Source organism: Acromyrmex echinatior, chromosome 12 (assembly GCF_024713525.1).
Source record: "Acromyrmex echinatior isolate Ae372 chromosome 12, ASM2471352v2, whole genome shotgun sequence".
Classification (NCBI taxonomy): Eukaryota; Metazoa; Arthropoda; class Insecta; order Hymenoptera; family Formicidae; genus Acromyrmex; species Acromyrmex echinatior.
In genome coordinates, this window is record NC_141863.1 from 5,556,888 (window position 1) to 5,570,920 (window position 14,033).

The 14,033-nt window shown below is 35.9% G+C and overlaps 1 protein-coding gene across 3 annotated transcripts in view; it reads right to left on the reverse strand.

Annotated features, from left to right (window-relative positions):
• Nucleotides 1-3,224: 3,224 nt before the first annotated feature.
• Nucleotides 3,225-14,033, reverse strand: part of 14-3-3zeta (tyrosine 3-monooxygenase/tryptophan 5-monooxygenase activation protein zeta) — a 72,743-nt gene continuing 61,934 nt past the window's right edge. For 2 of the 3 annotated variants that reach the window (XM_011062062.2, XM_011062063.2), the window contains exons 3-5: nucleotides 11,285-11,408; nucleotides 9,573-9,736; nucleotides 3,225-7,797 (exon numbers count right to left, since the gene is read on the reverse strand). In XM_011062062.2, the coding sequence (XP_011060364.2) occupies nucleotides 7,642-7,797; nucleotides 9,573-9,736; nucleotides 11,285-11,408 (444 nt within the window). In that variant the 3' untranslated portion in view covers nucleotides 3,225-7,641. Of the gene's footprint in view, nucleotides 7,798-8,649; nucleotides 8,814-9,572; nucleotides 9,737-11,284; nucleotides 11,409-14,033 lie in introns of all 3 variants that reach the window. The other variant, XM_011062064.2, reaches the window with a different exon arrangement.

Below are 14,033 nucleotides of genomic sequence, written 5' to 3' on the forward strand. Positions count from 1 at the left end.
TATTTTATCGATCAGGATGCTTATTTTATTGGAACAATTTTGTAGTTTTTAGTGTGCATCAACGATGCAAAAGTAAGGGAGGATTTCGTTACAAGGTTCACAAATCCGCGTTCTCGATGCAGTGATTGATGTGGGTGAAATGACTGCACCGTTTTCGTCGCTTTTACAGCTTTTATTTACAAACACCACCCCGCCAAGTATCTCAGCGTCGTCTTGTTAATCCATTTAACGTGTATTATATTCGATTGAAACGGCATTGATCTATATCGAATGAGGGAGGGGCGGGGGAGTAGGTGAGGGGCGAGAATTTTTCAGGACGACAGCTAAAAACAGGTTACAATCGTAGAAGAGCAAAACCGAGGAAAATCTTCGTTCTAGCGAGGTTCGCGCGGCGACAAAATCGAAGGCCGCATACAAGTCAATGTTACGAAGAAAAGAAAAGGATTGTTACATCGACAAATTATTTAAAAAGAATTAAAAGTCTTAATTTGAATGCCGTTACAGGAAAGGATTTTCCTTCTCGGTGACGAAAATCAAACGTGGCTTGCATCAAACGTGGATCTGACGCAATAAACCAAAGCGCCGTGGCAATGCGATGCAAGAAAAAAAATTTGATACTTATATTTTATGAATGAATTTATAAAGACATAATATAGCAACACAAAGTGTATATTAAAATTGAAACGATCAAATTTACCTTTTCTCGTAAAGATCTTTAATAAATCCTTAATATTCATTTCTATTAAAAAATGTAAAATTTCTGTCAATTAACTTTGATCTCGATTTAACTCACCTTTCATCCTTTTCTAATTCTTAGAATTAGAAAAAGATAAAAAGTGAGTTAAATCGAGATTAAAATCAGTCTGCATTCAAAAAAAAAACGAACATAAAACGCCTCAATATTTAAATGAGATTTTCTGCTGTCTACATTAAAAATCGAATAGAATAAAATGAAGGCATACACAGACAGACACGAAGAGAACGATTTTGATCTGATATATCTAAAGTTATTAGATTTAAAAATAATTTTGTTGAACACAACAAAATAATTACGTAGGAAGCTCAAGATGAGTAATGCTGCAAAAAGCTGTTTTCACATTCTAATCTTCTTGAGCGTCTTGCATAATTATTTTGATAGTATCCAACAAAATTCTTTTTTAGATACTTTTTAGATACTTCAGCAAAAAGTATCTTTGCTATCTACCGTTCTTTCCGTATAAGCTTTCGTATAAACAAATCCATGCGAATAAAAATTAGTAATTTTCAACTTCACGTATAAATCATAAATGTTTCTCTAATTCGAATAAAAATCTTCAATTCAAATTTGGTTAACGCAAAGTCATATGATCGAAGACTGCAGAAGTAGCATTTCCTTCAGATTTTGCCGCCCCGGTGTCCCTGGGAATGTCTACGAGCGGAAGCTCGTCTACCGCACGAAAATGGTATTCTACACCTAACGCGGAGACTCTCAACCCCGTCCTGGACGAGAGGTCTCTCTTTTTCTTTTTCTCTCTCTTTTTCTCGGAGATGATTTGAGCTTTCTTCCGAATTTCAATTCTTGGTCGTCCGTTCGACTCCCATCCATACAACACAGAAACTTGCAGCGACGTTGTTGCAACATTTCAATAACATTGCAGTAATGCTGCTGAAACATTTTGGAATATTTCAGTAACATTACAGTTACGTTGCTACAAATTACTGAAATGTTTCAAAATGTCTCTTGCTTACTGAATGCAATGTTGCTGGAATGATCTGTGTTGTACGGGCGGTGTTGTCGAAGAGCGTCGCGCGAGGTTGAGATTCTGGCTCTACACGTCTCTCTATCTAGTCTTGCGACAAGTGGCTGCGATTCTGCAAGCGAACAAGTCGCTAGAGAACGATACTCGCACTCGCGCGCTTGATTTGAAAATTTTCTCCTTGTTTCCTTTTTCTTTTCCCGCGAATTTACTCTTACACACCACCGCGCAGACCACTTCGCGTCTTATCACTCACGCATTAAGTGGTAATTCGCTACTCTCGTTAGCAAAAAACCGTATCTCGTACTTCGTATCGGCTACACGTATAAATTGTGCAAAAAATTTAGCATGATTAATTGTAGGCCTTTTTTGTCGGAAAAGGCACGCGTACATATACATATATGTATCTTGCGTCATATTTCTTTTTTTTTTATCGTATCCTCCTCTCTGGTGTATGCATATGTTATATAATATATGTATGTATACATAATGCGTAAGTCGTGTATACAAGTACATGTGTAGATATACCATCGACAAGAAAAATGAAGGGCAGAGGAAGGAAGGCAGAGTAGGGCGGGGCGAAGGGTGTGTGAAAGAGCGAGGGATACACATCTAGCACAATAATATCCATAACAGCAATCATAATAAATATTCCTTTGCATCTTAAGTACATGAAAAAGTCTCTGCTCCTGCATGCTCTCGATTTCTTGATATTGCTAGACTTCAACTATATCAAAACATCATCCTTGTTCTCGAATTTCTCTCCTAACACTATTTCCTTCTTCTCTCTTTCTCTCTTTTTTTTTTTTAGTAGCGATGCACTACAACTTTTGTCATTGCCCGAGCTGCCGCGAAAGAAACGAGAATCGTCTGTCTATTAAGATTGTGTTCCAAAATATATAGTATACGTAACGTAAACTGTAGATTTTCAGCGCTAGCAGTGAATTCTGGAACACAGCTTAAATCATGATTGAAAAATAAAACAAGAGCGACAGAATAAAAATTATATAAAATATAATATCATATTGTGGAATCGAAATAAACTTGCAGATATATAAAATAGATAAGATTAAAATAAGCGTTTCTAAGAAATGTATGCAATAAGAACAATTAACGCGCTCACGACGCTTAGCATTTGCACATACAAAACTTGATGAGCAATCATCTTTTATACGATATTATCAAAATATTACACGCATTCAAATATTTCAAGCATTTACTGATTATTTTTTCACAGATAATATTAAAAAAAAAATAATTCGCTTCGAAATGCAATCGTGGATCTCGAAAGAAGGCAGTCGTTCCAATCCAATGAGACATCAGTGTTGATAAGCGACATTGCAGGAATCCGTTGAAACGATTCGCGATGAAATCCGCATGTTATGTAATCTGGACTTTTGTCTTGGGATCGTAAAACATCATCGAGCGTGTGCAAATGTCTCCTCATGCACGATGACAATCGTCGTCGCAAAGCAAGACAACCGTGGGTTATGGTTTTTTCTCAGACATTTTATCAGAATTTATTATTTCGTGTAAACGTTTATAATAATTATAATTTACAATTACGATGAATTGATGATAAATACAAATAGAACAACGTAATTTGGGACGAGGAGAAAAAGGGGTAAAAGGGAGAAAAGGGAAGAAAAGGCGGAGAACTGGATTGAAGGATAATGGTTTTCGCGTGAGTGGATAATAAATGGCTGGATGGATAGCTATGGCTTTCCGCATGAAGAAAAGGGCGAGAACAAGATATGAAGGACAAATTGTCAATTTAGATGATCAAACTCGTAGTGGAATGAAGGGACGTGCCGTCGTTGCTCCTCTCGCGATCGCCCAACGTATGCACTATTTGCTCTCAAAAAAGTACTTTTAATTCAAAATGATCGATTAACAAAAGGAGGAGGAGACCTGGCAAAGAAGATTGAAGAAATTGTATCAAGAAAGCCGCTGATGATGATGATGATGATGATGATGATGATGATGATGATGATGATGATGATGATGATGATAAAGATGGTAATGATGATGATAATGTTGATGGTGATGGTAATATTGATAATGATGTCGATGATGTCTCTCCCAACCGAGTAAAGTCACTGCCAGAATTATTAAAAAAACATAACGTTTATTTTGGAAAATTCATAATATTCAGAAAATGAAAAGAACACAAGATGTTAATGTTCGATTTGTTGAATAGAGGATGGGCGGCTAGGATAAGTATTAAGTTAAATTGGAGAAAACATCCCTGAAGAGTAAATTCAAGAGAAAGGAGCGAAAGGAGGAACATTGTATTTGAAGGAGAAAGAGGACTCGCGAGAGGGAATGAAAAGAGAAGGTTGTTGCATTCAAGGGCTCACTGCGCAAGATCAACATTACCTCTGATGCATCATGATGGTTTTCGCATCTTGCTATTTCTGATTACACACGCACGCACATACACACGCCGAGTCTCACCCAGCCAGCCCTCGTTGAACATTCGAGGACTTTCCGGAAGAGAGATAGGGTCGGGGAGACGATATCTGTCTGTAGCCTTCACCGTTCGACTCTCCGATCTCGAGTCTTTTCAAGCAGAACGAACTGCAAGACCAAAATTTAGACGACAAGAAACAAGCATAATAGTCTCCATAATCATATTTCATCTTTAATAAATGGCGAGTCGTGTAAATATTGAAATACTCACTTCATGTTTTAACTAATTTCTTGTCGTCTATATCATATCTTCACATTATCTTGCCTCGATGTTAAAAAAACTTATCTGTAACGCAAGTCATAAGATACTTCTGCCAGAATATAAGCTCGATTTCCACGCTCTGCATTCATTGCGATAGAAGCAAAACTGACGATAAATTATAATATGAGATTTCATTCTCGCTTCTGCTCGACGGAAGGAGGAGGAGGATGGAATAAAAAGAGTCGCCAAGTTTCGGATGCTGTCACTGCTCATTGTCTCTTCGACTTCACGTTCGTCTCACTCTCGTTTCTTTTCTTTTTCTTTCTTCCTTCCTAACAACCGAACGGTGTTCTAGCGTGGCGAACCTTTCCCGGCGATTATGGACATAATCTTGTTGCGACAAAGACACTGATTATACATCGAGAAATATCAACGCGATAACAGGAAAACGTTTACCCATTCACGTGTAATTAGCGACTAACATGCTGAAACTGGCTGTCTCCCATAACGATATTATATATGCATGATATTAATTGTGTGTACGTGTGTATGTATGAATATATATCAGACTCAGTACGCGCGCGTATATACATATACTTAATTATACATATATATACGAGAAGTGCACGAAGATGCATTTAGCATCTCGTTTCACGTCTCTTCTTTTTTTTCTCTTCGCGTCGGATGGCGAACGCGAGCGGAGAGCGTAATTTGGATAGTCTTTGACCTCCCATTAGAATCTTGCAGTTTTCTTTTAATGTAGAATATCTTTCTGTTAACAATGATCGAAATACTACATTGCGTTTCAAACATGTGATGCACGTGGTACACGTCGAACGAAGTCTTACATCGTCCGTATATAAGTTGTCAATACATTTAATTTGAATACATCGCATAATTTATTATTCAACACATCGCCTCGATCTTATCCTAATCAGTAATTGCATATACAAATATGTATGCAATTTTTTCTGCGACTTTCTTCGATGTGTACTTGATCAAGAGGCCAAGCGTTTACGCGAGCCTCATCTTCCTCGAGAGAGCTGGACTTTGGTACTCTACAACGACGCTGTTTTCAAAAAGCAATTATCATAATTCGCAACATGTAAGTTTTTTTTCGCAAACCCTCAGAAATGAACATCGCAAGACAAAAGTAAATATGTGACCATGATGCAAGTAGATGATTGCATCATGATACGTGACTATATCTATATTCGTACTTGTTATGATTGTTTCTCTCTCCATTCTTCTCGACCGCGCTACAAGTTTGCTAAGAATAAATGATATAAATATAAATATAAATATATATATATATATAATATATATATATATATATATATATATATATATATATATATATGTGTGTATATCTGTGATGCATATATTATATAATATAATATTAATTATATATTATATAATTGTATAATATAATAGAGAAAGAGAGAGAGACGAGGAGCGGTCGAATAGAAAGAGCGAGAGGAAGTCGAAGGTCCGGACATCAGGATATACAATCTTTTAATAACGTGTCGCACGTGTGTAATCTCTGCGCTCGATAATGGGAACTGAGCGGCTCTTAATCAGCTCTCCGTCCTCCTTCCGCATTCCGCGATCACACAAAACTTGAGGGAATATGTGCGAACGATCGCGATGACGAGCAGAATGACGGCGAGGAACGTCTCCTTCTCTTTGCATTTCAACACAACTGTGATAATGAGAATAATGGTGCATTACTGACCCTGATCGATTCAATCTTGTCTCTCCATGTGTAAATTACAAATAAGATTGAAGAAATGTGGTAAAAATTCAAGGAAATTAATTTTAGAATCGCGACTTTGGGTTTTCGGTAAAATCGCAAGATCGTGGCGAAAGGAAAAGGAAGAAGAGTCCGTGTGGGAAGAGATATATGCAGACTGTGTGCATAATCACGGTGGTATGTTGGAGAGAGGAGAAAAAAAGTAAAAAAAGATAAAAGATAAAGTGTGAAAAATCAAGTGACCACTGATGTTCGTTTTGGAACTTAATAACTTAATGTATTTGTTTTTACTCTCCTTTCTCCTCCTGCGTTCTTCCCTTCGTATAATAATATTCGTTACTTGCTAGACAATGTGAAATTTAATTTAAATGACAACTGGATATAATGTAGTAGATTCATGCGTGCTTTTTTCATTTTCTCGTTCTCTTCGCTTCTTCTCGTACCTCCGTGCTGTTACTTTTGGCTTGTGTTTTATTATTATTATTTTTTTCATTCTGACTTTATGTTCTTTTTTCTTTTGAAATGGTAAGCAGCGAGTAGATTTTGGGAATAACGACAGTGAGTCGGTCGGTCCCCTGCATTCCATGTCTCGTACCAATGTGTATGATTTACTATTTAACAGCATATCATTCTTTCGTTTTCTATTCGCAAAAGTTAAATGATCTAGCATTTGCTTTCTTTTTTTCTGCTATGTGCGTAATCGACAATGAGGTGCACGCGCGCACGCGTTGACTGCGCTCGCGTGACGATTTTCGCGTCGACGAGACAGGGTATGCGGGGGAGATGTAAATGTGTCTCCTCCTGTCCTTTCCTCTGTTCATCCACAATTCGCTCCTTCCTGTTCCTCCATACAAATGGGACAATAAACGGATTTCTTTTTGCCTAAGAAATTTCGTACGCGAGAGGCCGAGTAATCCATATGCTGCTCGATCGTTTTTTTTCACTGATAATGGTTTTTATCATGCGTTATCTTGATCCGACATACGCTTCATCAACATTCTTGCCTGACTACTACCGGGTATTGACCAATTTGTGTTTAGTTTGATCTTTAAAAAAGAAAAATCTTTAAGATCCTTCCTTTGCCATTATCCGCGAATAGGCATGATCGAGCATGAGGGAATAATTCGACTCTTAACGTTCGAATTTTTCGAACCGGACATAGCAGCTATGGCGGTGGCATCGTACGGTGCAGTGTACGGTCATGTCAGGATAAAGAGAGAGAAAGAGAGAAAAAGAGAGAGAAAGAGAGAAGGATCTGTTTTTTTTTGAAAAGGAGAGATTTAAGGAAAAGGGAGGCCTGCGATTGGAAGGAAGGAAGGAAAGAAGGAAACGAGGTACGCGAGGGACGAGAGGTCAGGTGGATATGGATGGATGGATCCGGGTAGATGGACATACGGGTGAGCACTTCAGGGGGACGGGGGGACGATAGAGAATAGGATGTTCTTATTAGGTTTAGAAAGGACTTAAGCGTAGGAAGGTTAGTTGTCGCCGCCCTCCTGTGGCTCGTCCCCGTCGCCCTGCGTGTCACTGGTCCACAGAGTGAGGTTATCGCGCAGCAGCTGCATGATCAATGTGGAATCTTTGTAGCTGTCTTCATTAAGTGTGTCCAGCTCCGCGATCGCGTCGTCGAACGCCTGCAAAAGTAATAAATGTGTCAGATACTTTTCTTTTAACCTCTCTCTCTTCTCTCTTTTTTTTATTGTTATTTTAATCTGTACTCTTTATTACTTTAACATATACTATAGAAAAAAATCTCTTTATTATCACTTTAACATATACTATAGAAATCTCAACATTATTTTTTAATGATAAAAATAATTTCCAAAACAATCATTAGAGCATTCCAAAAAGTATATTTTTTAAATATAAAAATAAATTCTGTCTATAGGGACAATTATATTAATTCTGTAAACATCCATAATTACACAAGTTAAACTATGAATTAATATAATTATTAATATAAATAGAGAACATGATGCGGGATGGTTAGTGTGGTACCAGTGAGATCTCTCACTTTATTAATTATGTAGTAAAAATTTAAAAAGGGATTAAACGACACAACATTCACATAACAGTTAATGTTAGAATTAAATCAAATTAGAATTTGATCATTAGAGAATAAATAAAATAAATGCACACGGCAAGAACTACGGCTGACTTCATTGTAAGACTGCTGATTCCTGCAATTTAAATATACAAAAAGTAAAAATAATTATTTATCTATTTAATTATTCAATTCAATGAAGAAATAAAATAATGTCTTATTCTTTCCTTATTGCCTGAACCACGAAGAAAAGTAGAGATTTTAGCAGGAGTGCTTTAATCAGAACACAGCTTTAATTATCGTTCGTGTTTCTTATCAGCAGTCTTATCACGTACTCAATTCGACGGGAAACAAGTTAATGCACATAACAGAGGCTTTATATAAAGAAAAATATCACACGCAGTAACGCCAAGAGCAAGCCTTCCACAATCCTCCCTCTAACCTGCTTGGCTAAATGACAGGCTCTAGCCGGGGAATTGATAATTTCGTAATAAAAAACGGAGAAGTTGAGGGCAAGGCCGAGCCTGATCGGATGCGTGGGTTGCATTTTTGCCTTCGCAATGTCAAACGCCTCCTGATACGCCTTCTGCGAATCCTCGACTACCGCTGCAAATGCAAATCAGCCTCTATTCAGATTACACCTCATTCATGACCTCATTTTTACGCCGTGATCATCGCAATAATAAATTGTTGTCGTCGGGGAGATGTGGCGGGAGGAACGCGAGGAAAGACGAACGAAAGCTGAATAAAAGGAGGGAAACGCTAGTGAATTTCAACGATTCGTCTCGTGCCTGTCCTACAAAGATCGGCGCGTGTCGTTTCATTTGGAATTCCGTTGGCCTTGAACGAGCCGTGTCTATAAATCGTCACCGATCTTCCACGACATGACCCTGCAGGAAACGTGCATCTTCGTCCTGAGTCATCGTGCATGAGTCAAGCGAGTAATACGCTAACGATGTTATTACAAATTTAAATGTGTGTAAGCGCCTTTTTCTGCATATTAGGCATTTTATGCGTGGTATTTATAGCAAATGTGTCTAAGCAAATTAGTCAATAGCTGTCCATTACTCAAATAGCACTTAGTTACTGAAATCATCTTGATATTACATAATCTGATAATTGTTCTTTTATCAGTAAATATTTTTTATGAGCAGTTTAAAAACTATATATAAAAATAATCGTATTGTATCATAAATCAAACTTAATCTAACCGAACTTTGTAGAACGGAAGTGAACAAGTTGACAAAACGAATCGTGTAAAATAATTTTTGTCACCACTGTGTACCATCACCACCATCACCGTCATCGAGCTCTCTTTCTCCAAGGAATCACTAAAAAATAACAATTAGTCCTCTGATCGTGTACCTGTTTGGCCAGTTGACAGGCCTTGTCTGGTGAGTTGAGAATCTCATAATAGAAGACAGAAAAGTTAAGGGCGAGACCTAGCCTGATCGGGTGGGTAGGCTGCATCTTTGACTTGCTGATTTCGAAGGCATCCTGGTATGCCTTCTGGCTGTCGTCTACCACGGCTGGATATCACATGGATCATCAAATGTCTGTCTGTCTGTCTTGTTTTGCGTAAACTAACACGCTTCGAGTGCATCGTATCAAATCGGTTTGAGAGCTACTTAGAACTAGAGGTACGTAACATGGATTTATCGCGTTTCGAGATGCGTCATGAAAGGATTACATTTTTATATTATTATTAATTTGTACTTTTTTCTAGAATTAGATTTTCTTAGAAATTATTAGAACTAATTTTTTATATCATTTATCGATTTATTTTATTTATGTTCTAAGCAGCTCGATTGCTCTTATGTGTTTGCTTTTAGGCAATTTATATATTCTTCTAAAAAAGAAAAAGAAAAAGAAAAAAAAGAAAAAAGATAGACATTAATATTTTTCTTGAATGTAATTTTACATACATGTTTAATAATGATTTTGCATTTAAACTGAGCAAAAGTCTTTGTAAATGCGACTTGGAATGAAAGTCACCTGATTAGTAACACTTAAGAGCATTTTTATCATATCTGCGAATATCATGCTTACATTCGCTTCAATTTATTCGTTACTTATTTTCATCTAAATCTAATTAAATTACTTTCTAAAAGTTTTAAAGTGAAAATCTCACTCTTAAAGATTAAAAATTGAGCCACTCGTTTTCTAACTGGTTCAATTTTTCACTATTTAGTATGAGATTCCATTTCAAAAAATTTAGAGAATAAACATAAATATTTGCAATTCCCTGGACTTTATACAAAATATTCGCGTTTTAACTCTCATAAAACTTCTTTACAATGTTCCAAATAATAAAGAGCAATATAAATTCCAATAAATACATTCGATTAATTTAAGAAACAAATCTTCTAATTAATCTTCAATATCTAGTATGTATTATATAGCATTAAATAATTATATACAAAAAATGTTTAATGGTTAATAATTATCTTTGGAATCAGTATTCTTTGCAGAACGACTGAAATATGTGCGACTAAAGTTTCACTCGACAACGTTGCAACCGACCCGGTTGCGACTTTCACCCGTGAACGACCGCGACTGCAACTGACTCTACTTCCGATGCAAAAGTCCAGGGATCCGCCCATAAGTCAAAACGAAACATCTGTCGATGCAGCTGCGTCGTAATGTGCCACAATTGGTCGGTTTGAGAAAGATCCATCTCGTACACTTGCACAATCGGATGCACTTACATCGACTCCTTCGAGGAGACGATCAAAGCGAGGTGACGACTTTGCGAGGAACTTTCAGTAATTTTATGTGCATTCAATGTGGCAAAAATAATTTTGGATAGCGCTTTACGCCAGTCACGCTGATACATTCGGTAGTAAACGAGAAGTCACGATTGCATCGTCACCAAAGATAGGTACTTTTCATTTGATTACACAAGTCAACACAATCGTCATTCTATTTTTCTTGGTACCCATAAGTAACAAAGATAAAAATGTCGATACTCGTGTCAACATGTATCAAATGGAAAGAGCTCGCTTCGAATCGCCTCTCGCTTTGAGAGATTTGTTCCGGATCAAGTACACGAGATAACGCAAGGGATCAATACGTACTATTTCTGGTTTCACCGGTGGCGACTTCTGCGAGATACCTGTAGTAGTCACCCTTCATCTTGAGGTAGAATACTTTACTCTCGGCATTGCTAGCCTTGGAGATCAGGAACTTATCCAGGAGTCCCTACAAAGAAGCAAATACAAAAAATGAATGAATAAATGAATAAACGCAGCACTGAGATTAAAATAAGATAAACAAAATTAATGTAAAAGAAAAATGAGTTTAAATGCTTAATTTCCTGTGCTTCATGTACAATTAATTACACACAAAGTTTCGGACAAAGAGAACTATGTACTTTCATAAAGTTTCATCAGTAGAAGATATTAAAGGGGGAAGGGAGATTTAAAGAATGTTTAATTATTTTATTAATTTTTTTCATATATTTATTTATTATTGATTAAAAATTTTTGGATTTTTTTATATATTTACTTTTGATTAATTAATTTTTCATAAGGAAGAAGATTTAATAGAACATATTTTAATAATTATAAATATAGATATGAAATATAAATATAAATATAGATAAAAAGAATATGGTAAAAAGAATATAAATATAAATATAGATAAAAAGAGTAAGGTAATATTATTGTAGAGGTAAAAGTAAATATAAAAAATGTTATCAAATATCTTTTTGTTAATATTAATAAAAAAATTTATATTAAAAATATTAGAGTTTATAAAAGTTAAATGAAAATGGAGAAATTATATCTCATGTACCTTGCTTGTTTTATTAATCAAACGATTCTCTTTTATTGTGACCGCTGTCAATTTCTTTGATAATTCTCTGATTTTTCTAATTTTCAGTTTTGTGATAACAATCAAAATAATCGATATAATTATATACTTTATCTGTATATTACTGTATATACATAAAAAAATATATTGTATGTAAATTAAATACATACAATAATAATACATGACGCACATACATACATATATATAATACTGAAAATATTTTCGGAAATGAATTACGTAATGATATGTGATGACACATTAATTTGAACTAATAAATCAGTTATTAATTACCATCGGGCAATAAAGCATGTCTACAAACTTTGATCATGTGATTAAATTAATGTGGACAACAACGTGGAATTGATGCGCAATGCGCCGGTCAATGACGAGTCATTTCACGCTACGCACATTCATCCCAACCATGTCTACTAATGACGTAAGAGATGCTATGTTGGCTGACCAACTTTGCATGCGCAAAACTCGCGTGCAAATAGCGCGAGGATATTTATTGCGTCTTAACGCAAACATGAGGTATCGACCGCAGCGATCGAGTCGATGAAAGAAGATAAATAAAATTCCTCAATTACGGTTACGTCACAATAACTTAATAACTTTTGACCCAAAAGCGAAAACAATACAATACCGCATGTATACAGAGATTCAAGGTTTGTCACACAATTCCTTATCCTAAAATTCTTAACTTTTCCTTGTCAAAATGTCATAACTTTTCCTGCTGCTTTCAATAATATTTCGAAATTGTTTGTATTTTCGTCCTGATTTGAAAATCGTTAAATATTTTGTTGAGAAAGCAATTAAACATAGCAATGTAAATTTTACTATTAATGCTGACACTACTTGCATTTAATTGTTGTTAAATTAATAGTATTCCAAAACTGCGTAAGTGTGATGTACGAATATTGAACTTCTTTAAAGCCAAGAATTTTAATTTTCCAGAAAATTTTGCAAAACTCTCTAACTTTTTCCTGATTTCCCCGATTTTCAGTTTCATAGCAACTCTAGTAAATAAAGATTGCATCGTAAATACAATTTCCGAAATAGATTCCGTTTTCGCTGTCGCGAAACTTCGGGAGGTAAATGAACACGCTCGGATCCCAAGATTCTAATTTAACAGCTCCGGTTATCTTATCGTCGTGCGAGACGACTCTCGAAAAGCGCGTCGCCGCACAAATCGTCGCATTTCGATGCGCGAACGCGCAGTCATAAATTACGCCGCATAATCACGTGAGCGCGCGACCCGCGTCGCAATGAAGGTAGAGGGAAAAAAAAGAAAGATAGCCGCGTTGTACGTCATCGCCGTCGAGTTTCACCGTCTCTCTTTCGCGTATCGAGCTTCGCCAACGGGACAGACCAGTTTGAATTACTCCCGAAGTTCTCTCATTTATTCCTCCGCGTTTATTAATTTTAATCAAGCGCTGTTTTCCCCGACGACTTACAAGGCAAAGTCACCGCTGTAAATTATCGAAACGCTTCTTTGAAAATTAAATGAGGAATCATATCTTGAAATCTCTCTTTCGCAAAGCAACGATTTCCATCTGAAATTCTATATTTCGCTGAAATATGTAAATATAGATCTAAAAATAAGTAAGACCATCGAAATAATTACGTAAGAAACTCAAGCAATATTGCAAAAAGTTTTAACATTCTAGAAATCAGTTTGAACGTTCGACATAATTTTTTTGAAAGTTCAAAATTTTCAGATCCATATCTAGCTAAATTTTTAGATTCAGCAAAATTGTTCTTTTCGTATAGTTTTATTGATCGTTTTACACTGTTAGATATCAAAGAAGCAACAGTAACTTAATCCCACGAATTAAATAACACTTTGGTATTTATAACTCTCATATGTATCAAAAGATAAATCAATTCATTTCTGTAGTTAGTTTCCAAGTAAATAACGTTCATATTACTTTTAGTAAATAATAATAAACCAAATTTAATACACTTTTTTGATTGAATTGCGTAAGTGTTAAATTAGTTATATTGAGTGGAACT